This window comes from Zosterops lateralis (genome assembly GCF_965231275.1).
Source record: "Zosterops lateralis genome assembly, chromosome: 3".
Taxonomy (NCBI): domain Eukaryota; kingdom Metazoa; phylum Chordata; class Aves; order Passeriformes; family Zosteropidae; genus Zosterops; species Zosterops lateralis.
Window position 1 is genome coordinate 106,948,013 of NC_139764.1, and position 25,791 is coordinate 106,973,803.

General features: G+C 43.0%; 2 protein-coding genes across 5 annotated transcripts in view; one reads left to right on the forward strand and one right to left on the reverse strand.

Moving 5' to 3' along the window:
• Positions 1–214: 214 nt before the first annotated feature.
• FAM228B (family with sequence similarity 228 member B) lies at positions 215–5,251 on the forward strand (the record flags this gene model as incomplete). Its single annotated transcript, XM_083857646.1, is given in 5 exon segments — positions 215–312; positions 2,188–2,259; positions 2,922–3,119; positions 5,169–5,216; positions 5,222–5,251. Coding segments are annotated over 5 exon segments (441 nt in total). The 5' UTR covers positions 215–219.
• Positions 5,252–6,232: 981 nt separating this feature from the next.
• Positions 6,233–25,791, reverse strand: part of ITSN2 (intersectin 2) — an 85,203-nt gene continuing 65,644 nt past the window's right edge. For 3 of the 4 annotated variants that reach the window (XM_083858496.1, XM_083858497.1, XM_083858495.1), the window contains exons 29-39: positions 14,233–14,354; positions 13,269–13,375; positions 12,471–12,654; positions 11,793–11,891; positions 11,466–11,633; positions 10,436–10,648; positions 10,093–10,214; positions 9,490–9,572; positions 9,257–9,340; positions 8,802–8,975; positions 6,233–7,697 (exon numbers count right to left, since the gene is read on the reverse strand). In XM_083858496.1, the coding sequence (XP_083714622.1) occupies positions 7,540–7,697; positions 8,802–8,975; positions 9,257–9,340; positions 9,490–9,572; positions 10,093–10,214; positions 10,436–10,648; positions 11,466–11,633; positions 11,793–11,891; positions 12,471–12,654; positions 13,269–13,375; positions 14,233–14,354 (1,514 nt within the window). In that variant the 3' untranslated portion in view covers positions 6,233–7,539. Of the gene's footprint in view, positions 7,698–8,801; positions 8,976–9,256; positions 9,341–9,489; positions 9,573–10,092; positions 10,215–10,435; positions 10,649–11,465; positions 11,634–11,792; positions 11,892–12,470; positions 12,655–13,268; positions 13,376–14,232; positions 14,355–18,687; positions 22,262–25,791 lie in introns of those variants that run through there. The other variant, XM_083858498.1, reaches the window with a different exon arrangement.

Consider the following 25,791-nt stretch of genomic DNA (forward strand, 5'->3'; position numbering starts at 1 on the left):
AGTCCCACCAGGGGCAGTATCTGACTGTAAACCTGAAACTTCATCTTTCTGTTTTACCTACTGAGACAGGAAAATGCTGCAGGTATCAGCAGTTAGAAGTGCTTTAGAGATCTGTTTCATTGATTAGCAGGAATTGCAAGAACATTTAGTTTTTGCTGTTTATACAATAGTCTGATATGGTTTTGACAGTTTTATTATTGTTCCCAGACTAATCCAACCATGGGTAGTGTGAATAGCTCAGAGGGTCCCTGGCTACAAAGATTTGCAAATGGGAAACCTGTGAGAAAACCCAAGCCACAACAGCCTTGGAAGGTGAGTGACCCCCAGCATTCCTGCAGGTTCCTGTAGGTTCTGCTGTGAAGAGCACAGGGTCTGTAACTGGGATCCTGTATGGGAACTGGCCACCCAACCCCAGTGAAATCCTGACAGTGTTTTCTGCTCTGTCTGTGCTCCCAGACTTCATCCCTGGCATGTGCCTGAACTCACCTGTGAGCCCTGAGCAGGAGCTTTGTGCCTCAGTCTGTCCCTCCTCAGAAATGGGCATTGCAGTTGTATTACTTCTTACCATTCCATCCCAGTTTGTAGCTTGGCTGTGGAACCTGGATGAGAACCTGATCTCTGTAAAGCAGGTTGTCTTTTTATGCAGACCTTTTCCTTTCCTTACCTTTATCCAGAGGTTCTCCTCAGCACCAGCAGAGTGGCACAGCCAATAATTTTGATTGCAGCAGACATTTTGGGAAGGAAAATATTGCCAAAGATTCTATGGGCTTCTGTTGCATCAAGGTGTGACTGGAGGAATGAAATGGAAGTTATGAAGGGAAGAATGAAAAACTGTCACTTGCAAAGTTCAGTAAAATCTCAGAGATGTTTGTCATGGAGAAGGAGAACAAAGAATTCCGATAATAGCAACAGATTCAATGGATTTTATTGAGCTCTTGCATCCTTTTAAGGCAGCTTTATTGAACTATTTGCACTTTGGTGTGTGGAAAAGTTTCCTATAAAACCTGAAACAAGCTTGTGACTAGTTAGAATCACAGACTCACAGAAGGGAACTTGGAAGATTGTCTGGCCCAGCCTTTCATGGGAAAGAGACACCAGATGAGGGTATCCAGCTCACTGTCCAATTGCACCTTGAAAACCTTCAATGAGGGGGACTCCACCACAACCCTGGGGAGGTTGTGCAGTGAATGATAGATCTCACTGTAAAAAATTCTTTCTTGCATTGAGATGAAACCTCTGCCAATGCAGCTTGTACAGCTTAGCCCTTGTCTTCTTGCTGTGGCTTCTGGTGAAGTGAGAGCCTCCATCCTCTTTGTAGCTGCCCTGTAAGTCGTGCTGTGATGAGGCTGCCCCTGGGTCTGTTCTTTTCCAGGGAGAAGAGATTCCTTCAGTCAAAGGACATCCAACTCCTTTGGTTCTTAGGGATTCATCACATGTGTATCATCCTGAGGGAAAACTCCTGTTCACCAGTGATGGTTCTTAGCTGGAGTGAGGGCCATGTCTGTGCTGCTGTTACATTGCTGCTTTAGAAAGGATCTGTGACAATGTGAAGTAAATTCATCAGGTATAATACAACATACCAGTTGTTTCAAATAGTAGGATGAAAGGGTCTTAAAACATGCTGGAAATTTAGATTTCCTCTTTCTCATTTGTTTTTGGTGGAATTTTTAATACTTCTAGTCTCTTTCTTGCCTGCCCTGATATATAATGTCCTGCTCATCTCAGTGTAATAAACCTTTAGAAGTGTGGAGCTGGTCAGCAGGGCCAAGGCAGACATGACTGAAAACTTCACTGTCAATTGGAATTAAAAATCAATATTCAGCACAGGAGTAGCATCCCCCAATGATAGATTTGTTCTGCACTGCCTGTACTCCTTGTCTGGAGTGCAGGAGTTGAGGAACCACGTTTGGCACAGGTGAGAAACAGTGGCAAGGGGGAAGTGGTGTTTGGTTGTGGTGAGGGGCAGCCAAGGGGGTCTGAGCATGTACACTCCAGTTCTTCCAATGCTTTTCTGTTGCTAATTAACCCAACTGTTCAGAGCAAATCTGGCAAGGATTTACCAGCTGGGTTGTGGTATAATGTGCCTTTAATCACGACACCAGTAATTATTTTAAAGCCAAAAGTAAATCTAACTCCTACTCTACGTCCTGCTTTCACCTCACGTGGGCTTTTTTCATGTTTTGTTAGGCAGCACCTGATCAAAGCCGAGACATCATTGCTTCTGTTCAGTGCATCTTGGACAGAGAAGATTTTGTGAGGGTAAGAAGTGATACCTCTTTTCTCATTTGCTGTGTGCTTTCCTGCATGCCAGTATTTTTAGTTCCTAAACAGTGATTCATGAGAAAGTGTTAATTGCCTGTATTCTTGAAGAACTAATTCAGAGTTATGAGCTTCTGATCTTTTAAGTCTCCTCTGGATAAGACTGAAGTGTTAACCCTAAATGTGAATCCCAGGTGACTTGAACTGCCTGTTTGCACCTAATATTTGTTCTGTGGGTGTGGTAATTGGTGACAGTGGTGCTGTGAGCAAAGGACAGGAGGGCTGTGATGTGATCCAGCAGACTGGCAGTGCTGCAGGGAAGCTCCTTCTGCTGCCTGTCTTGCACAGTCTGGTGCTTGCAGCTCCCTGCTCTGCAGTGATTTCAGCTCAGTAACCTGATGGGAAAAATTAGTCATTTTCTGCCAATCTTGCATCACAGCTTCAAAAATTAAAGGTCTGAATGCCAGAGCTCTTGAAAAGGGCAAGCTTGGAAACAAGTGGTGGGAAGTGGAGAGAGGGAGGAGCAGAGGGAAGGGCTGGAAAACAGGTGCCTTGGAGCAGTGAGCAGTCAGGTCAGCCAAGCTGCAAACCTTCACCTGTGGAATCTTTACTGTCAGTGGCCAATAGTTTATATGGGTTTTATTTTCCATTTCTTACTTAAGGAGGTGGACAGATATTTGAGACACAGTGATTTCCTAGATCTGAAAAGGACAGAGCTTCTGTACAAAAAATATCTTGAGGATGTTTCAGAGCCATTTATGCAGAAAATTAAGGACCAGATGGACAGCCAGTCACGGGAAGAAGTGCAGAAAAGGCTACAAGAACAATTCTCTCAATATTTAAACTACTCAACGAAGAAGGTATCAATGAGAAGCACATTTCTGTCATGGAGAGGGTTATATACAGAGGATTGTGGACAAGATCAGGGGCTCAGCTGTTATTTCCTGTCTGTTGATAACCTGGAGTTCAGATGTACCTTGCCTGTAACTTACTTTTCCCAAGGACTTGTGTAATGGTGATGTTACAACTGTGTAAATTCACCAGCAGCCATGAACAGCAGCATTGCTCTGTGCAGTGAGCACGTGCTGGGCTCTGGATATGATGAGACACCCTGTTGAGGTGTGTTTCCCTCTGTGGGCTGGATCATTTAGTGGGAAAACAGCTCTGTCAGCTGAAACCAAAGGCTGAGTCAGCAGGGAGTGGGCTGCACCCTCGTGTCTCAGTTCAGCTGAGTTCAGCTACAGCACTACTGCACTCTGTTGGCAGAGCATGACTGAAACGGTTTTGTGGCCTTGGATGCTACTGATCAAGTTTCATAAGAGGAAAAATATGGGAACAGGAAGATACAATTTTGTTAACTCTGCATGCAGGTTATGGATCCAACTTAGGGATTTCGTAGTTCTGTGTGTTTCAGTATTCACAAAAATTGCAAAATTGCAAATTGCAGTCACTGTAGAAAATACTTGTTAGTTCATTTCACACCACTCTTGAGTATCAGATCCCACAACTAAACTTTCTGCATCTCAGAAAAAAAAAAAAAAAAAAAAAAAAAAAAAAAAAAAAAAAAAAAGAGAGAGAGAGAGAAAAATAAAAGCACTTATGTAATCTGCCACAAAAATAATACTCTATGAGAGCAGGCAGTTGCTGTCAGTGGAAACCACTGCACGGCGGAGTCCTGAGACTGTAAACAAGCTACTCATCCAGAAATTAAAATATCATGGGAGCTGTGTTGTTTTAAAGAGACCAAACTACCTTTTTCAAAGGCCTGATGTGACAGACCTTTGCATGGAATGACAAAGAACTGAAGCAGTCCCACTGCTGGAGGCTGTAGGCTGTGCTGGGTGTGCTGTACATATCTGGGTCTGCATCAGTCCATCTCACAAGCTGCTGTGCCGGGTCAGGAGTTTGCTGGGTGTCCTCCAGCAGCAATGGCTGATGTGTCCTTCTGCCTGAAGGGGAGCAGCAGCACCAGTGATCAGCTTCTGCCTTTTCTCCTTGCTCTGTGGTGTCAGGTCTGTCACCAGCACATTTGAAAAGCAGGCTGAGGCCCTTCATATTTACAGGACAACTGATTTGCATAAGTTCGCATTAACTATGGCAAGCATATGATAAATTTTGCAGAACTTGAGACACTTGTGTGGGTTAGTTAATGTGGTTAATTCTGGATGTGTTTTCCCTTCCCTCCCTTCTTTTTTCCCCTTTTCTTTTGCTCTCTTCCCTGCTGTCAGGCTTCTCCATCACCTGTGGCAGGGTTGTTGATGAGTTGGAGCTGTGGCCTGGACCGTGAGGTGTGGGTTCAGGTCTTTATTCCAGTGTATAGATGGAAAGGCCAGCTCATGAATCCAGACTTGGCAGATCTTGCAGACCAGTGACCTGCCTAAGGCTGTGCTAGTGAGGGCTCACTCACTCCTGTTTTTCCTTTTAATATCTGTTTTGCTGAAATCACAGGATATTTTGAGTTGGAAGGGACCCAGAAGGATCAAGTCCAACTCTTAAGTGAGTGGCCCGTTCTGGGATCAAACTCACAACCTTGGTGTTCTTAGCACCATGCTCTGACCAGCTGAGCCAATCTCAGTGCTTCCTTCTCTGGAAAAACATTTTCCAATTAAAAAAATCCATTGTCTTGACTGTCCTAGTTAAGATTAGCATTTTAGCCTGTAATTATTTCTGGATGCTTCAAGAAATTATTTATTATGTATTTATACCTGTGATAAGTTAAAATGGATGGAGGAATTTTCCTGTTACAGTTCAGTCACTTTCTTTCTGAGGTGCAGTGTATGAAAATTTGGGAATTCTTCTTTCAACCACCTCTGGTGCTGTGTTATGCTGTGCCTGGCTCTGTCCCACCCAGGCTGGCTGCTCTCACTGTTATCTTCTGAGACTTGACCCAGTACCTGTTTCTCCCACAGGGCTATGTGTTTTTGGATGATTATGACCCATCAGAGTACGATCCATTCTTCAGAAGACGTGCACAGGCTGCTGGAAGATGTGAGGAGGTTTGGGGTCTCACTTAGACCTGCAGGAAGTTAACAGAGCCTGTCACTGATGTGCTGCTGGGGGCTGCTCTAGAAGAGCACATTCTAGTTCTACTGACTCACTCCTGCATTTAAGGGTGTTTGAACATGGTTTTCACCAGGACACAGAGTCTGGATCTATACGAAGCCCAGTTTTTGAGGCACAGTAGCAATGGCAGGGGATGGTTTGTTTTCCTCATTTCAAATCCATTGTGGCAGCACCAAGGGTGTCCTAAGGAGGGTTGGGGAGTTCCCAGGCAAGCTCAGTGTGTGCTGTGTAGAAGGAAATAATCTGACAGCTCAGCTGATCTTTACAGAAACATGGCAACAGTTTTTTTCCTTCTCTTTAACCAGCACAGTGACAGAGAGAGCCAATGATGTCACCTGCCCCCCAGCTGAGCACAGCAGCAAGCACAGCCACCAAAGGTACCCCCTACAAAATAGGTTACAGCACTACCAAAGCAAGTGGGAACAGGCCAGGTCTTTGGGCAAACTGCAATAAACTTATTGTCTTAAACATGTAGTCCTGAAATGTTGTTACCCAGCAGCCAAAGAAATGTCTGAGATGCTGCTCCTCTTCTTGCCAGATCCAGTTCAATGCTCTTCAGGCCAAACCCTGTTATTTTAGGAAGTTTAACATGGGCTGAGCTCAATAAAGACAGTGCTGGTGTTCTGTCCTGGAGACAGTGTCCAAACAGTAAATCAAACTTTTAATGTACATCGTAGGTGTTTTGAGAAGGCAGAAAATAAATAGGGGAGAGGAGATGGGAAGTGATGCACAAAACATCTGGTGCTTTTTGGAGAGCTGGTGCTGACCCCTCCCTCTCCTGTGCCAGTGCAGCCTCATCTCCTCCCTGCTGCTGTGGCTGCTCAGCAGCTCTGGGCTCCAAACCTGGAAACAGAATTTTCTCTGTCCTCCAAACGCCCATTGTACAGACACAATCTTGCATGTGTTGCCAAGAGTAGAGTTTTATTTAGGATTAGAAATACTGAACCACAGAAAACTGTTAAATGTAACAGAGGTTGACTCAGTAACAGGAGGGTGTACAGATGGCGACTGGGTGGGAAACTGCCAGACTTCAGGAGGAATTTCTGCACCCGTGGAAAACAAGGGCACAGGCTGCTCAGAACTGCATGCTGTGCTTCTGCACAAAGGAGTTTAAAGGAGGCAGTAAAATGGTTACAATATATCAAATATTTATAAACAAACTTTCTTTTTTTTAAACCATCCCTGATTTGGTGCCAAGAGAAACATTATTCTTTCAACCAGTTCATTTTACAGGTTTATAATGGGGTGACAGTTCCCCAGAGCAAACCTTTTAAGCTTGTAATAAACTTTCCTTGAACAAATCCTATAAGTTTTTCTCATTAATTCACATTCCCCTGTACAATAAAATATACTTTTTTAAAATCACTATGCATCAATAAACATCTGTAGACAAATTAATAAACTTATATTTTACTCTCTATATACATGTTGGCAATGTCAAAGCTTCAAAATTCACATGGAGGTCTGGAAGACCAAGGAAATGTACACAAATAACTTATATTTAGGAAAAAACCCAAAGAGCTGAAGAGTATTTTGCCACATTGTTGTGGGTCACAGTATTTAAAATATTTTTTCTAGTTATTCTTCACAACCACATTGTCTCAGCAGAGAATGATAAATCAAACCGAAGCAGAAAGAAAAATCAAATAGCAGTTACTGTTTCCAGTGCAGAACTAAAGTCAAGTAAAGAACTACATTTGATTCTTAGAAGAATATACAATATTTTGGAGACTTCTCCAGTGCTAAGGCTTCTTCAGCATTTAACCGTTAAAACTATCATCCTGAGATGGGAAAATTCCAGTGGATATCACTTTTAAGATTTCAAATGGAATGATTCTAGTGCTGAGCTTAAACCATTCCTCAGTCTGTCTGTCAGACTAAGTGGTAAAATATACAAACAGCTTGGTGCCACATTTCTAAGTAATACTTTTCATGGCCCTGAAAATGGAAACATTGGCATCCAAACCCAAGAGATTCCAACATAATAAAAAGGCACTGAGCTATATACTGTATTTACAGTAACATCTGTGTTTGCATAGATCAATGACAACTCGCAACACTGCAAGGAACTAAGCACAACCAGGAACTAAGAGGAAATACAGAAGCAGCAGGAATTCTTGCTTAATAACCAGCATGGGACAAGGAATCTTTTACCAAAAGATGTTCAGGCTGTCAGCTTCAGTTGTCCTTCATAAATTTAAAAAAAAAAAAGTGTTCTTAGTGGAGTGTTTTCTGATCAAAGAGCTGCAGGTCAAAGCGCACCCACACTTCTCCTGTTGGAACTTCATGCAGCAGTAAGTGTTTAGTTGTGGGGCCTTTGCTCTCTTGTTCTGTTCTGATTTTTGCTACTGGAACTTCAGTACGGCCCAAAAAATCTGTTGGGCAAAGGAATAAAGAATTTCATTAGGCAAAGATACCGAACTTAGAAAATCTGCCTGAGTCAGGTTAATGCAATGCTGTGGGGTACATGCTCAGTTCCAGAGCACCACTCCCAGCTGGATTGGACCCCAGCCCCGTGTAAACCAGCCAGCAGTGACAAAAAAGGGCCTTTGTAGAAGAGAACAATGCTATGGAATTAGGATGTCACAGTTTGAGCTAAGGGCTTTAAAAACACTCTTAGAAAATACTCTTTCAGAAACACAATTTCAAGTGTTCTTCAGTTTGAGAGCTGGCTGGTCAGTTAGGTGATGGAACTCATTTAAAAATCAGCTGAGGTGCTCAAAGACAATAAAAAAAATCAACTATTTTGACTCAGCCAACTTTTAATTATGCCTATATATCATGCTTTTCACAAGAACAATGACATTCAACAATTACTGCTACTAGTAGGTTTACAATCTGATTCAGAAATCATATATCTTCTGTGTGGCTATTTCTTACATGACATCTTTGTGTGTGTGTGCATTAAAAGGTTCACCATGGACTGAAAAACAAGACTCAGCTGTCCAGCTGGAAGAAGCAGCCAGCCAAACTCACATTAACTTACAGGAGAAAAGACTGAGCTATGGTTACACACAAGGCATCTCAGGTCAAGGCAGTTCCCTGCAAATTTGCAATAATTGACTGTGTGTCAGAGCCCTGAAAAAGCAGTTAACCTTTCAGAGAATATGAGAAGCAACTGACTGCCAAAACCGTGCTCAGTTTCTAAGCAACGAGAAAGCTGATCAAGCTGTTGCTGTGAAAATACAACCCAGGTCCTTATTTTTGAGCACCTATCGTGAGTAGAATTTCTGCTTTCAACTCTTCTGTCTCCTCAGTCTGACAAGAAAATAATTCTGTGTCTGATACTAAAGCCAGACTGGGATCAAATCTCACTGCCTGGAGTTACTGGCTCTGGAAAGCTATTGAGTACTGAGGTATTGTTTTTACCAAACATTTCTCAGGCAGCAGTCAGACCTACAGGCTCTTGAAACTGCTGCTGAGGAACTGGGTACCTCAGCTGACAAAAAAGCATTCTTTGCCTAAATATTCACACTTACCATCAGGTGAGAACTGATCCCTGTCAAACATGGTGATACACAGGACATCCTGATACAGATCCTTGATGAAGAACTGGCAGTTGAAGTTCCACTTGGGATTCAGGGTGTCCTGCAGGGTCCTGGTAGTGTAGCTCTGTGAGCCCATGCTGATCTCACAATATGGGTTGCTCTTCCCTAAACACAGAACAGGGAGTGAAACCTCTCTGCAGTGCAGAATTGCCCCCTCCATCTGGACACACATCAATGCTGCTGCCAGAAAGTGTGGATCAGGCAATCTCTATATCCCAGAGTAGCACAGAGCTGGTTCTTCACTTGTTCCTCTGAAGCTAAAGAATGACTATTTCATACAGAAACTGTAGAAAAGCACAGTGTTTCCCAGCTGACCAACTCCTCTCAGCAAGCCTTTCCAAATGTTACAGGAATCAAAGTGCTCTGAGACTGTTTCCCTCACTTACCATTGGGCTTACAGGCCTTTAGTTCCGTTGCTTCAATCACGTGCACCATCAAGCGTCCTATTCCTGAGGTTTTCTGTGAACGAGCTGGGAACAAAGAGGTCAGAAATAAACAGAGCGGTTGGAATTGTAAGAACTGGCAATAGATCTGAAGAAGGAGACACTGGCATCCTCCAGGAAATGCCCTGCCCCTGTATCCAGGTGGGTGAGAGGGAAATACAGAACTCAGTGGGTACCTTGATAAGCCTTTTCACGTTTCTTCTTCTCCGTTTCAATGTATTGCTCTGATGCCGCTTTGATTTTCTGGACCCAGGCAGTCCTGCAAAGAGCAATCCCTACAGTCAGCGTCATCCCACAGGCAGCAAAATCTTCAGTGACTCTGCCCCACTCTCTTTCCCCATTCCCCCCTCCCTAAGTTTTAGAGGCATCACAAATCAAGTTGGTTCATGGACTAAGGCAATGGAGTTTTTGGATTTAATCTTATGCCACATTCCGAATCAGCCTGAATAAAAGGATGTGGAGCTGCTGTTTTATTTAAGACAGCTGGGTCACATTAAAGACTGCCCAGGACTGGGGAAGAGTCCTATGGAATGCTGGACTTTGATACATCTGAAACATCAAGAAGCAGCAGATGTGGCTGGATGCCATTGCAAGAGCTGCTGCAGAGGCAGAACAAAATCAGAGATAACTTTTCATTCAAATGAGAGTCAAGTCAGTTTATTTCCTGACCAAGAGACAGCTCTGTTCCTGAGCCCAGAGCCCCCCCTGTCTGCTCATTGGAAACAGCCTGCAGCATCAATGAACAAGTTTAAGCTCAGATTTGCATTTTCACTACTCACCTCTCGTTAATGTTGTCAGTTCTAAGTGTGTAAACTCTGTCAATGTGTGATATGTGGAAAACTGGCTCATCACTTGAAGGGTCTGTGGGCAGCTTCACGAGGACTTCATTAAGGAAAACCGGCTGAAAGAAAAGCAGATGTCACTGTGGCAGCATCACTCTGTGACAATAGGCAGAAACTCCATAAGCATGTTTAAATACACTGTTTTACTGCAGGGAAAATGAAAGTCATAGGACACAGGACAAACAATCAGATCACTGAGTAAAGGATGCAAGAAAGGGCCCTCATCATAAGCCAGCACCTACTATACCAACATGACCATGGAGCACCTTGACTCACTCACCATTTTGTACATTTTGAACTGGGAGTTGGATTTGGGGCTGAACAGTTTGTCAGATCCGGAAGACACAAACTGTTTAACCATGTAGGTGAGCAGCAGGAAGTCATTGAAAAGGAATCCATACAGCTCCTTACTGCTCTTGGCCTTGTAGAGCTTCCCACTGTGCAGGAGCTTCCGTGGTCCCAAGCAGTTTGTGAGGGAGTTGAACACGGGTTGCTGGGAAGAGACAAAACCCATTAGCTGCAGCAAGTCTGTGCAGACATCAGCTCCTGCTCCTCTTCACCATGGAGACTGACCAAGCTGCTGAAAATACTCTTCTGTTTTGTTTAATGAATTCCATTATAAATGAAGAGAAGGAAACTGTTCTGTGATTAGCTGTGGCCACAGCAGAACTCCCATCTCAGAGGAGACACAGATGGAGTCATTTACTGCATGGCCACTTCTGTGTTGTCCAGAAGCTGTGTCTAAGAAGAGGCTGAACAGGCTGCAGTCAGGTCACCTCTTAAGGGTGATCAGGTGATGGAACCAGGACAGACATTCTGGGTCTGTCAAGCCCTGGTTCCCTATGCAGTGGGGAACTGTCCCACACACCTCAGTTTGAAGGCTGTCCTGAAAGGTACAGGAGCTTGAATACCACATATCCTTGAAGATCTGGCACTGAGGGCTGCTGTTCCCTTCCTGCTTGAGGGAAAACCCTGGGAAACACGCACTAAGTGAAATCCTCCATAGTAACACCTTAGCCCAGTGACAATATGATCTGTAGTTCAGAAAGAAGAGCTATTTCTGTCTGTTTAATGGTCTAAATGGTACCAGTTTTTAAGCTGATAAATCAAGATTTCTCTGCCACTACAGTCATGCAAAAACAGTGGTTCATCACATTATGGCTGTGAATAGGATTCAATAAAAGCTCCTGCCTAGAGCTCAGCAGAGGATCATGTTCCAATAAGGGGTGTGAGCGAGGACTCCCATTCCCTCCCCAGCCTTGTTGAAATGACTGAAAAGCCCCAGCCCTACAGTGCATCAGTGCAGGTACCTCAGCAAGGCCTTCACACTGGACGTGGGCCTGGATCCATTCCAGCCTGTCCGAGTTCTCCTTCTCGCGCACACCCTCGTTGACCTGGGAGCACAACTCCTCCGCGCGCTCCAGGGCCAGCCGCAGGTTACTGTGGTCTGGGTGGTTCTCCGGAGTGTTCTCTAGAATCTGGTGTGGATCAAAGAGGGGAGAAGACAAGATAAAAACAGAGGTAAGCACAGGTACCTGTCAGAGAAATTCCCATAAAGGGACAAGCTTTTATCTTGGATTTGCTATGGAGATCAAACTTAAAGCATTCACCTACAAAACCTGACTTGGGGTACTCACACTCTTTATGAGCAGAGGGTAGCGTGTTATCCTTTGCATGGGTTTCAGGAGGAAGCTGGAGAGGGGCATTCCTTTGCAGCGAGGGTCCAGGGCAAGTTTCTGTGGTGCAACCCAGAGATTTTGCAGAGACATTGCATTAGTCATCAGAAAACAGTAGCATCACTGGCACTGAATACTGAAAATTCTCTGATCAGATTCATTTTTCCAGGCATTCCAAGAGATCTTGGATTTTTTCAGTAAGCAAACACTACTTGTATCTAGAACAAACAGGAAAGCTGGCAGTGTCATTGCACCCAGATGCTTTGCCAGCATAAATCACAGGGTCATTGTTCATGCAGAATTCTTACATTCAAAACTGTTCCAGCTTTTATTTTGACACCCAGGCTCCACCCAGGTTAAAAAAAAAGACCAAAGTAATGAAAGAAACAAATGCCTGATGCCAACTGTTGTGACAATTTTCCTCTCATAGCCTAAATAAATTAGCTAGAGAGAAAGAATGTTATAAATAAAGAGCAAACTCAGTGTTAGCCATGGTCACCATGTAAATACACCTTGGAAGTTTCTTAGATATTTTTGCAGGATTTTATTCTTCTGGGTTATTTTGATGTGTTCGATGCCGGTTAGACGGGCTCTTGTCCTTGAGGAAGGAGAAGGCATAAAAGCTACTGAATCAGATACCTTTAAGTAGTCTTTGAAATCAGCATCTTCATCAGTTTTCTGCTGCAGCAGGGAGGCCCCGTTGAGCTGGCAGCTGCAGAAGCGGATGTAGGCCTGCATGTGGGACAGCTCCGCTGCCAGGATGTCCCCCAGCATCTGCACCGGCATCTTCTCACCGCCCGTCTTCTTACGCACCCGCAGCGCCCTGCGGACCAGGAAAGACATCACCATCCAACTGTGCTGCTAAACCCTTACAGATCCACCTCTGAAAGGGCACAAACCTGGCAGGTGAACTTCCTTACACAGCCCAGGTGCTTCCAGGAGGTGCCAGAGCCCTGCCTGAAACCCCAGGAAGTCACCGACACAACACCCTAAGCTGAACAATGTCCCTACTGGGGGCCTGGGGGAACTGGGACTTTCCTTGGAGGTTTCTGGGACAAACAGCATCAATCTCTACATTCAACCAGCATCCCATTCAGTGAATTACTAGCCACTGCATCTTTCTAAAGATTATTTTTAGAGAATAAAAGGTTGCTTTGCAGAAAACTGGGAAGAAAAGGTCCCATGCATATACTTTTGTGTAGAGTCTGTTTCTAAGGTGTTACAGCAAAGGTGCATTTGTCCTTGCTTTTATTTCTCCCTCTCTCTTATTACAGCTCCTTTTGATGCAGTCTGACTGCATTTAGCTGTTCTGAATGCAAGCATGCACAGGAAATAATCAGCAAGGACAGAATATTGACTGTAAACCCAGCAAACTTCCTAGGGAAAAAACGACAGAATAATGAAAAGGAAAATGTAAGACTGCAGGTAAGTACTCACTTCAGTAACTTTGTATTTGACATGATGAGTTCCTTCCAGTTAACAAAGATCAGCCCCATTTCTCCTTCAGTGAGACAGCCTGAATCAGCCATTGGTTTTTGGAAAACCTGCAGCCAAAAAATGAGTGACTCTTCAGAGAACAGAAACAGCTCAGCCTCTTGCTTAGCCCAGCACTGACTTTTTTTTGACTGGTCAGTGTCTAATTTCTCAGCAGTTAAAAGCAATTTCTTATTAGCATTTGTGACAGCTGTTTCCCCTGAGCGTGTGACCCCATTCTGACACCTTCATCAGCCCTTGCAAAGCGAGGACAAGCCCTGGGACCTGCAGGCTGAGAGCTCAGCAAAAGAGCATTCCTGTCATTGCAGAGTCAATCACTGCACAAATTACACTCAGGCACTGCTCCTCTCCCCTGACCCAGAGCACTCAGGGTCACCCTGTGTGCAGAGCTACAGCTGCTCTCAGGAGCCCTCAGCACCTCATCTCTGGGGGACACAGCACCCCTGTGACTCGACTGTTTAACATCTGCCACCACACCATTCTTCTGTACAGAGAGTTCAAGTTGGACACCCAAGAGCACTTAATGCTGGCCTGTCTCTGCCCTGCCAAGGGAGGTGGTCTTACTTTCAGAAATAAAACTGGGGACAAGGCAGGTGATAAGCTTTTATGGTGCTTCTACAGCTCTGTGCAACTCTGCTCAACAGCTGGCCCCAGCCTATCATCTTTTTACTGAGCCTGAACACCTATGAACAGGATTTGGAAAACAGGAAGGTCTTTGTAAGCTGATGGGTTTCATAAAGTGGTGCTTTTGCCTGGTGAGCAACCACGTATCATTCACTGGAAAGGGAGGTACCCACACACCTTTCTTCCTCCATCATCTCACAGTTCATAAAAATCTCTTTATTGTTATTAATCAGTATTGAGGCGTTCTTTTTCCAAATGCATTTTCACATCTAAGACATCTCACCTCTATGACGAGCTGCAAATCATCCATGTACCTTTCCTCTGTCTGAATGAGCTCATGAATGTAGCCCTGCCTTTTCCTTTCCATGGGCTGCATGGTGTCAAGGCTCTGGAGATCAGCACACCCTGCAGGAAGGAAGTCAGGAGTTTAGATCCCACTCAAGGCATCAAATCTCATAAATTAACAAAATTGCACCAGCATTCAGCTGCCTGTGGCTCAGAGTATACAGGAACTGGTAAACAATCTCTGCAGCAGCAGCAGGTTTTAAGATGAAGTGGTGTAGCAATCAACCCCCTCCCTTCTTTGTGTCACTTTTCAGTCTACCACCTTATTATTTCTTTGAACACCTCTTGTACTGTGATGCAGAATAAGAGTTCCTGACTTCTTGCCACTCCATTTGTCTCATGACTTTTCTCATCTCTTCTGCCACACTGATTTGAAACTGTGATTTCCTCTAACCTTGAGCAATGTCTTTTTAGACTTGATGATCTTAAAGATCTTTTCCAATCTTATTGATTCTATGATTCTAAGTTGTCTTTTTTGAGATGGAGTAATAGAAAATGTGACTGGTCCTGACTTAGGACATTGTACCTTTAATCCCCATTCCATTTCTGAAGTTCTCTGCCTTAGATATTAATTTATGATATAAACCACCACTACAGATTTGTAAAGCTGTAACACATAACATTTTAGTTGTGTAACTTCACAGCTGCACAATTATTTTTTTTTTTTCTCTCAAGATAAGCTGGAAATATATTGAATTATTTTTATACATCAAGGAAGAAGAATCAAAATCATGCACAGGAACACAACAACAGTCAATGACACAAACCCCAAGTTTCTGTCAGAACATGCAGCCCCTGAAACTTCACACGACTCTATCTCTACTGGATGTTAGTAAACAAGACAACAGTGTTCAAACTTTAGTAACCAAACCAAAAACCGGTAAAACCAGAGTGGTGAATGTGTTTAGCTGGGTAAAGGAGAGCACAGAAAGTCAATCTTATCCCTCTGTCAGCCATCACGCAGCAGAATATTGCAAAGCAGCAGGGTGGGAGAAAAGGGAAAAAAAAAAGGAACAATTACAGAGCGTTTGAGAACATCCATCTATGGCTGGATGTGATGGCATCAGATTGCAATACCAGGTGAACGGTGGGTTTTGCAGGAGAGCAGAAAGGACATCCCAGGGACTCTCTTAGATCCAGCAGTTCTAGAGGAACAACACTTCATGAAGGTTTGCAGGAGTTGTGAAAGGCAGAATGACCTACAGCAGGAAGGGCTGCATCTCCCTCGTCACCCTGACACTCCTGGCACAAAAGGACGTGACTATTCACTGCCAAGGTACAGATCTGCTCATGGGAAGGTGAGTTAGTAATAAATTTGAGAGGAAAAAACCAAGAAACACTAAACATTATGCTGAACTTGATGTGACAGTGGCCTAATGGGAACCTCACAGGCTCCTGAGCTTCTGGCTACACTGGCATCAAGGTGCTCAGAAAGAGCAACTGTCAGCAGAAGAGAAACTCTTGCCAAGTGAAATTTTAGGACATCGTTACAAGGAAACCCTTTGAAGAACACAAAGAAGTAAAACAGCAAAGACAACAGCTAGATGGAAAATCAGGACTTTTCAGTTCTGTTCTGCACCCTAAGGAGGATCACAGATCTTGAGCTTTCTGACAAGGTCTGAAAAAACACCACTTTTTAGAAGAGATAAGGAATGGCAGCTCTTCTGATCACACAGAATGCTCCTTCTGGCCTTAGTTATCCCCAAAGCTACAACCAGGCCAAAATTAGATGAGAAAAAGGAGTAAAGTTACAGATAAAAGTGAATCTTGCTAAGTTTGATTTCTTAGTCCATTGAGACAGTCTGTGGCCAATGTGCTACTTTTGGATTCTTATGTCATACTTCATTTTGTCCAGGACTGAGTTTAAGCCCACCTGGTTACTAAGACATGAAAATTTAGGATAATCCAAGGACTTTCACAGTAACCAAGCAATAATTGTCAGATTTGGAAGTCCCACCTTTGGCCAGTGGCTCCCTTTCCTACTGCAAGGTGCACTCCTGTGACAGAAGCAGGACTGAGCCTCCTGCTGGCTTGTGTCCCAGCTGCTGGAACAACCCACATGCTGGGATTTGGGTCTGTCTCGTGCTGGCCACTGAAAGTTGGGGCCAAGCCTGGGAGAGAAATGGGCCTTTTTTTATGCATTCAAATAGATTTAGTTTATAAATTTGTTATTGGATGCAAAAATGCAGTTACATTAACTGGCTCCTGTGCTAACCTTGTGTTTGGACTGTCAGCTTCTGGGATGAAGGGACGAATGTTATTTTGCATTTAGTATTTTATAAAATCTTATTTAAACACCAGTGTTTACTAGTGAAAACACTCCCAATTTTAATAGGTCTGATGATACTAGCATAAAAACACATTATGCAATCCCCACATTTGATTTTAGAGGGTGAATTTAGGCATTTGAGTCTGAAGGAAAAAAACAAGACTAAAAAGAAAATAAACCAGCCTAATGAGTGCATTGCCAAAGTTTTTCCTAAGTGGCCACAGCAGCCCATGGGCTCACTGGTGCTGAAAGGGTGGAGCTACATCTCTATCCCTTCTCCTCCCACATTGCTGTTCCCTCCTTTCCTTGCATCGGTTTGGCACTTATCTGACTCCCTGCTCACATGCTGGCAGCAAACAAATCCCAAGGGGAGAAAAAGAAAACAGCAGTTTTCTGCTGGTTTAACAGCCAAAAATGTGCACGGAAGGAGTAAAACTGCCTTGTTTGGCAGCAGAAAGCTCTTGGCTTGGCTTCCTTCTGGTGAAACTTCATCCCAAGCTCCCCAGGCTGCTCAGGAAGAGCAGGGGGATTTCTGAGAGTGGCTTCAGAAAGGAATTGTAGCTCCTCACCTGCTCTGCTGACCAAGAGGGATACCTGTTCTCTGGAGGGGAAGCCAGCCTACTTCTCTCTCCAAAAGCATGCAATGCCAGGCTTTTGGCCAGCCTGGGGCACAGCCTGCCCAGCTCCCTCTCCGGAACATTCACCAGAGTGAGCTGGGGCTGGCTGGAACCTTGGAAATAGAGATGCCTACACTGACTTTGTGCCCTCTGGGCTAAATCTTGCTCTCTGAGCTGAGGAAGCAGCTGCCAGGGTAAAACGACCTGGAGAGTTTATAAACAGGAAATCCCAGTCTCTGAAGTTCCATTTAAAATTCTACTTTCCAAAAATACTGACCAAGGAGTATTTTCTTCTACTAACATAACTACCCCTGCATGAAAAATTACTGAGTTTCACAGAGGAAAGATGTTCCCCTCTGCAGGAGATTCAAAGCCCTGAAAAACATGGGGGGCTAGGGGAGAAAACCTTCCCAATGACTGACTTCTTGGTATGAACACATTCCAGGGGAAGAGGGACAGTTTCTGAAGAAAGGAAATCCTCCAATGAAAGACAGATGAGTAACACCTATCACTACCTTCCCAACAGACTTCCCCACTCAATGGACAGGGGATAAAAAACATTAAAAGTGACAGCTCTGAAAAGACATCTCAATGTCCAACAGGAGCTCAGGCACTCATCTGGAAGGATGCAGCTACACCAGAAGCACTAACTGCTTTGGGTGACCAATGAAGACTATTTAGGGATAGAGAAGATGTTTAGATTTGATATTAGGAAAAAATTTCTTCATGGAAAGGGTTATAAAGCATTGGAAGAGGCTGCCCAGGGAAGTGGTGGAGCCACCATCCTTGGAAATGTTAAAAAAACCATACTGATATGGCATTTTGGGATGTGGTTTATTGGTGCTGGGTTAATGATTGGACTTGATGATCTTAAAGGTGCTTTTCAACCTTAATGATTCTATGATTCTATATAAACCACTTTTTCAAAGGAAATATCTCTGTTTGTTGAGGGTTAGGGTTTTTTTGGAGGGGGTTGTTTATTTAATTGTTTGACTCTGAAGCCAACTGACATGGCTGGGAAAAACAGGTAAGGGTTGGGGACTTTTTCCTGCCTCCATTTTCCCAGCCTGCCACATGTTCCCTAAAGGACCATGGGCTGGCATTAGGCAGAAGGGAGCTGATGGCAATGGGGGACACCACCACAGCCAGTGCCAGCCCTGCAGGCACACACAAGGCCAATGCACTTGGGACACACTCCTGTCACTCCTGGAGCCACCAGCAGCTTCTGAAACCCACACAAGGAACTAATCCAAGAAATCTGCTACTGTGGAAAAGACAGTTTCCATCAGGCCCTGGGAGAAATAATAGAAACTTTTATCCAATCTCCCCTAATCAGTAAACACAGGAAACGGTGTTACGACAGAGGAAATTTATGAATCAATTTTCAAGAGGTAAAAAGCAAAATCAAGTCACTCCATCACAGGTGCTCATTCCAAGCTATTCAGCTGAGAAAAAAAAATCCTCCCCAGACAGACAAAAAAACCACAACAGACAAACTAGATCCTTTTATGTGTCCCTTTAATAAAATACATTTGCATAGTTATCTTACAACTTTTTTCAAATCCAAAGGTGAACAATTGCCTCATGCTAAGCACAACCTGCATTCGCGTGTCTCAACAACCGTCCCCACACGTGACACTCAAGCTGGGGAAGGACAAGGAGGGGTTTTAAGGCAGCACACACCAGAACACAGCAGAGTTTTATTGGTTCATTACACTGAAGGAGCAAGACCCTGCAGCAGCTCCCGCTGCAGGCCAAGGAGTGTCAGCATTCCTATGAGCAGACTTATTTACAGGTGTTTCCAACCCCACCCAGGAGAATCACACAGGGATACAATCTGACAAAGCACTGACATGGCAGAAATGTTCAGTGACCAGAAGGAGACGTTTCAGTTATTAATGTGCAACTTTTTGATGGAGCTTTGTGCCTTCTGCTCCTGACTGCACCATTGACCACGTGGAGAAAGAGCTCCCAGCCCTCACCACCATGGACTCCTCACTCACCCAACCCTGCCTCTGGTCCCAGTGGTGGCACAAGACCTTCCTGTGTGGATCCAGCTCTGGATCAGGAACTAAGCTTGTGTCAAACCAGGCTTCTGTAGTTTGTTAGTCCATTGTGCAAACCAGACAGTTACAGAAACAGTGTTTTGGTACCTGTTCTTGTGCATTTTTTACAGCACTGTTTGGTTCAGTGACACCAGGGCCCCTATTCTCTGCTGGCCCACAGGAAACAACATTTAGCAAGTACCACACTGCAGGCAACAGTAAACAGAGGGTTTTGCTTTCCAGGTTGGCCTCAGGTTTACCTTTTAACCTTGTGTGGCTCTCAGCAACATTTATACTCTCAGCTCCTGCCTGGGAACCATGAGTTCAACAAAGGACTATTTTCCACCGCCAACCTTCTTCACCCAAATAAGGGTGATTTTATTTGACTGGCTGGGATGACCAGCTGAACTCAACTCTACAGTCTTTCATCAACAAAGGGGTGGATTGCACACAGCCAGAGAAAAAGTAGTATTTTTAAAAGTAAAAGTCTGATTTAAACTCAGCTTCCAATAGCCACACTGCTTCATTGATACAGAATATTATTTTTAAATAATCTTGCTGTAAATACATCCTTGGCATGGTCAAGGATGATGTGTGTACCCAACTCTTCCTGCACCACTGTGCAGGAGAGGAGAGCTCTCAGGCAACTGTGCTGGAGCTGTGCTAGGCAGACTTCTACAGTACAGATAAATACTGAAGGCAGGGACTAAGTCTCTCTCAATCAGCATTATTAAGGTGTGTTTTTATTATTATTATATTTTTTATTACACTTAAGAGAATTTAGAATGTACTCAGGTAATACTGAAACATGAAAAGATAGCTGTGAAAGCACAAAATGCTTCACTTCAATACTCTTCAGTTCAGACTTAGAGGCAGCATTTTCAATAATTGTCAATGCTCATACCTACACAGCAACACAGGGCTACCTGTGTGAAACTTTGCCAACAGTACTGTAATCTCCAAATGTATCAGTAAAAAACCAACACAAAACCAAAAGAGTAGAATGCCAGTTGGTTTTTGAAAATTCCACATAAGTATATCCTCAAATACCTCAGTGAGCATGTGAAGTTGTTTTTAATTTTTCACAGACAATTAGTAGTAATCTGGCATTCAAGGAAAACTGACTGAACTTTGATTGTCACTGTGGCTCAAATCCCACAGGTTAACAGTGCCTTTTTGCCTTTTAGAAATTACATAATTTAGAAGATCACCTAATTCTTAGACTACAGTAAGTGACTGCTCAATGCCACTGGTGCAGCACAACACATTTCAGCCTGCATTAAACAGGCTTTCCAAGACAAATTCAGAGAAGGCAATTCTGGGTGAGTAGTGTATTTTAGTAGAAACACTTAAAATGTGGTTTCAGAAGGAAATCAAGTCATCTGAAATATTCAAAGGATTATCTAGAACATTATTTGCCTGCAACAACATGATTTCGTTCTATAATAAAATACTGGTTCAGACAAAATACATCCAGAATAAAAATCCATCTGTAGTTTTCTGTAGGCACATTGCGTAGTCCGTATTGCACAGAAGACACATCTCTCAACTAAAGGGCACATATACATTATTTGATCAAGGATATTAAATACATAACATTGGATTTTGGAGAAAGGCTTTTAAATCTCTGCAATTGGATTAACCTTTTCCTGATAGTACCTTCACATTCATCTATATATATATATATGTCTATATAGTAAACAAGCAGTTTGTTTTGTAAACATTTCTGATTGCATAAGTGACCTTTGCTGTTTCATAACCAAGTTCAGGAAACCAACTAAATTAAATACTGTGTCTAGAGATCTCTCATTGTTACAAGAGCACAAAACTATTTAATCAGAGAAGTCATCTAGAATCAAATTAATCCTTTTATTTAAAGGGGAGTCAAGGTTACAAGTTCCTCCTTCCCTTCAAACATTATAAGACATGGGCAGCTCATACTGCACCATATTTCCAACAGGCCAGGACTGAGGAGCACAGTTCCATCCTAACCCCAAATAATCTGCCCTCACTCCAGGTTCTCTTAGTATCTCTCTCCTGGCAGCACCCCTTCAGCAAGGTTACCTCTGCATTAGGCTGCTGCTCTGTTTACCAGGAGGAAGAGCAGCAGCTTTCAGGCAGTACTTTAAAATCACTGCAGAGCACAGCCAGAGACAAACAATTCAGTACCATGAACTGTTTAATGAAGAGAAGGGGCAGGGAAGGGCCTGGTCACACAGAGGCTGCGCAAGTACTGCAGCAACTAAGCACGTTTGCCAAAACTGAAAGCAAATATGAATGACCAGAATTTAAAGGAAGGAGGCTGCTAAGGGATAGAATGTATTGAGCCAAAACAACCTGAATTCCTGCCATAGTACTACTGTGAAGGAAGAAAAAAAAAATTAAATATCCTCCACTCTACGCCTAATAATTCTTTCCCCTGTTAAAAAGGGTGTGAAAAGGCTGGATGGAGTGCACCAGATCTAACCCTTAGATCTTGTACCATGCTTGTAATCACAGTGACTATCAGCAGCAGACAGGTAGGGTTGAGCCATAAAGGCCATCCACTTTTAAAGCTCAATATGTAAGAGATTAAATCAAGTCCATTAGAACAATAATCAATGAACATTTTAATTCTGCAAAATATGTACATTACAACATTAAAAGAACACAAGTGCCCGTTCAAAACAGCTCAGATAAACTGTGCAAATAGTGGGTCTTTGTGTGTCTGCAATCCCACCATGCAAACAATAGCTTGATATGCATGCTAATGACTACGGTTATCAATCCCAAAGGAAATACTCAAGGAAACAAGAATGAACAGCAGTGAAAGCCACACAAAGACCCACTATCCTTTCTGCTTTTACAAATCAACTGAAACTGTAGATTAGAAGAAAAACCCACAAAAACCTAATTTCTTGATTGGCTCTAACGTTCAAACGAAGCAAAAGGATTGTGTCAGACACGTGAGCGGGGCTGGCCACCCTGCCTCCACGCTAGTCAAACTTGGATAGTGGGTCTCTGAGGTGCTTTCACACTGGAAGACAACATTGGGTCCTAAAAAAAACAAAACAAAAAAAAATGAAGGATAAAATGAACATAAATTTGAAGAGTGAAACATATGAATTCTACGGACAAAGACAGAACAACACCAAAAAGGTCAGAAAGGAATGATGGACATTCGACTTTCTGAAAACGGACATCACAAGCTTCCACCCTTGCAGTTTCATATTTATAAACACACAGATTTAAGTACTTGTGACCAGCCATTGCTGACTCTGAAAACCAAAGCTTCTTCCTAAGGAAAACTTCTGTCATGTAGACTCAACACAAGGTCAAGCCCTAAAGATTTTTTAAAAGGCAATGGCAAAATTCCCTGAGATTTCAACAAAACCAAAATCTCTCCTGAGAAAATTCTACTGGGACATTAGAAAATCAGACAAAAACTAAACTTGTAAAGAAAAATCTCATTAGAATCTATTCATATCAGCACATAAAAATTAACCTGTTTGATTCTGTTTGAGCTTGAAAGAAAATAAAACCTTGCCTCTAGTTTTATGTATCCATGGAACAGGAGGTACCACATCCCTCAGAATCCAGGGGCTACATGGCCTGAAGAGGAACACACCTTGTGGGCAATCCAGAGACTATTCCAGACCCCAGAATTACAACCTGAAAGTGTTATCAAGCCTGACTGATATTCTCCAAATAGTTTTAAAATACGAAGTCACTATGTCACTATGAAGTAAGGGATTGATTCCATTTTGATCTTTAGCAAAAGAGGTAAAATTCTGGAGCTGTTGAGTAAAATCTTAGAATAAATCATTAATCCTCATGTGTTAAAATATCAACATGGAACTGCAACAGGCAACATGTCAAAGCCGCTGCTACCATGAACTGTTAAAGAGAAGTTACTTGGCAAGAACTAGAGAACTTCAAAATGTGCTGCCCATACACAGACACAGAAATGCACCAGCCACGAGCACGTCAGTTCAGAAGTTGTTTTGTCACTATGAACACCCCTGAAAGTGACTCAGCTTCATCCACCAAACAGTGTGGACAGGAATTACTACAGATCTTTTGTGCATGGAGATCAACTTCTGGAAATACAGATCCTTGTTGCAGGACTTGTCTCATGTCTCCAACATATCACATCTACAAATAAGGTTTGGGACAGACAAAAATGAGGTAGCTCTAAAGATATTACTGCAAACAACAACCTGGAGCTCAGGCCTGAGCACCTGAAGGAGTAACTCTGATGTATGAGGAACTGCGGCAGTGCTGGGCCATGGAAAGCAGAAAGAGTGAACAGAAAACAGTCACTACACATAGATTAGAGTAGAAAGAACTGGCACAGCATTCAGCTCTGTGAGTCTCATGGGATGAGACACCTCAGGATGAACCAGAAGCCTCTCTGCACATGGAACACAGGTTTGCCCACCTGGCTGAGCTGTCCAGCCCTCAGAAAGAACATCTCTGGGGGATGTACTGATCTCTAACATTAGAATACATCTGGCAAACAAGTATGGAGACATAACTGGAGCAGCTCTCTTCCCTCCTTATACTTCTCTCTTGCCTACCCCACCTTCAACATCCCTTGGGAAGAGAGCCTGGTAGATGTGTCCTTGTCAGATCCTGGTAACACAGAAAAGGCCTGACCCTTGAGATTTACCTGAGGGGAGAAAATCTCAACTGAAGAAAATAAAAGGACAAAGCTCACATTGGTCCCACAGATAAGATGACAAACTTAAAAAGGTATCTCATTGAAAAAGCCAACAAATAGTAAGAGAACAAGTTTCCAAATGCAAAGCAGATGAAGACTGGCCAAAATAAAATTATCTCCAGACCAGGCCACTGGGAAGAACCATGAAGTGGTAAGAGCACCATGCCTACCCCCCTTAAACACTCCTTGGAAAGGACAGGAAGAGAACCTGGCACTTGACAGGTACTGGCAACACACAAGATCTGACCCTGCATGGTTGTGCAAACACTTGAAGAACAGAAGACTGATTCTTTATTTTAAATCTGTATTTTGAAACCTGATGAGTATGGTATTTATTATTTATGATGGCTATTGTGCAAACATTAGGAAAAAGGCTGTTAAAATGTCATCAAAACAGGTGCAAGTCTAACCACCACCACAGTCACCAGGAGCACAACTCAACTGTCCTGTGTTCTGCAATCACCACGTGTTTAAGAGACAAACCCTCAAACCTACAAAATCCTGAAGTCATTTTGTTTTTCTTTTTCCTTCCTTGCAGGGGTCCTATACCAGGATGTGCAGCTACACCAAAAGGAAAAGTGATTTTCTTCTGTTCACAGAGCTATGTCAGCAACTTAAGAGAAGGGACATCTCACTGACCCCAGTTCCTTCTTTGCTAGGAAAGTTTACCATTACAGCTACAACTAATAACTCCCAGAAAAGACTCCAGATACAAAGGTCTTTAAATCTGGGGGAAAACTACAATTTTCCTAAGCCACACACAAACCTATTTGAGTTAATCAAATCTGCCTGCTCCCTTTCCAATACCATTACACTTGTTCTAGAAAGAACAGTGGGAAAAGCTGCTATTTTTCAAGAGAGGCATTGTAATACTCAGATCAGAAGTTCTTTAAAATGCAACAATGCATTTTTAAAATTATATTCTGTCATATCACAAAGTTGTTCTGTAGAGGGCCACATCAACATTTCTGTGGGACAATTCCTTAGTGATTTTGCAAGAATACTCATGATAGTTTCTGTACTCTGTTTAAACAAGAAAAATATTGTAAGGAAACACAAGGGAGCTTAAAAGTTCATTCAGGACATATTTAAACATTCCTCTGGTTACAGAAGAGGTACAGAGCAGTGACTTACTGCTCACACAACTGACCAGCAGCAGCAGCAGCCCAGCTGAAATCTGGGAAATGGTATTTGAACAGTGCTGTGCTGGAGCTACTGAGCCATGCTGGGTTTGTACAGGCTCTGGACTTGAGGAAGGATTTTTCCTTAAGTTTCCAAATGCCTATATCACAACAGAGTGGCAAAGACCAGCACAAAACTAGTGTGTAACAGCTTATTTGAAATACTGAGAGAATTGTAAAAAATGAGAATAAATTCAACATACTTTTTGTTCACCAGTAGGTGGATTTTGTAGAACTGCTTCATAAAGTAGATGTTAGGGAAAAGTTCAATGGCCAGATACAGATGAGCTGGTGCAGATCTGCACATCATTAACCTCTGTCAAAAGCCAGTTTGATGTGTATGGAAATATTCTTATTCCACACAGAGAAAGCTTAATGATGTATCAGCAAACAATGAGAAAAACTAACTCATCATCCAGAAAGTTTCCAATTACAGTGTGGTCTTTGCACAGTTTTTGCTGAAAATCAGTGGTTTATGTGATCACCTTGGACTTGTCACATTCAACCGCATAACTTGAAATAACAACACGCCTGATGTGACAAGCTGTTACCTCTATCAATTTTAAAAATTCCTAAGTTTTAATACTTAGCCAGAATCTTAATTTTATAGCCCATCTGGTGGAGTCTTTACTGTTTCTTCAAAAGTGAGATTTGTAAACAAATTAAAGTTTTCAAAGAACCAT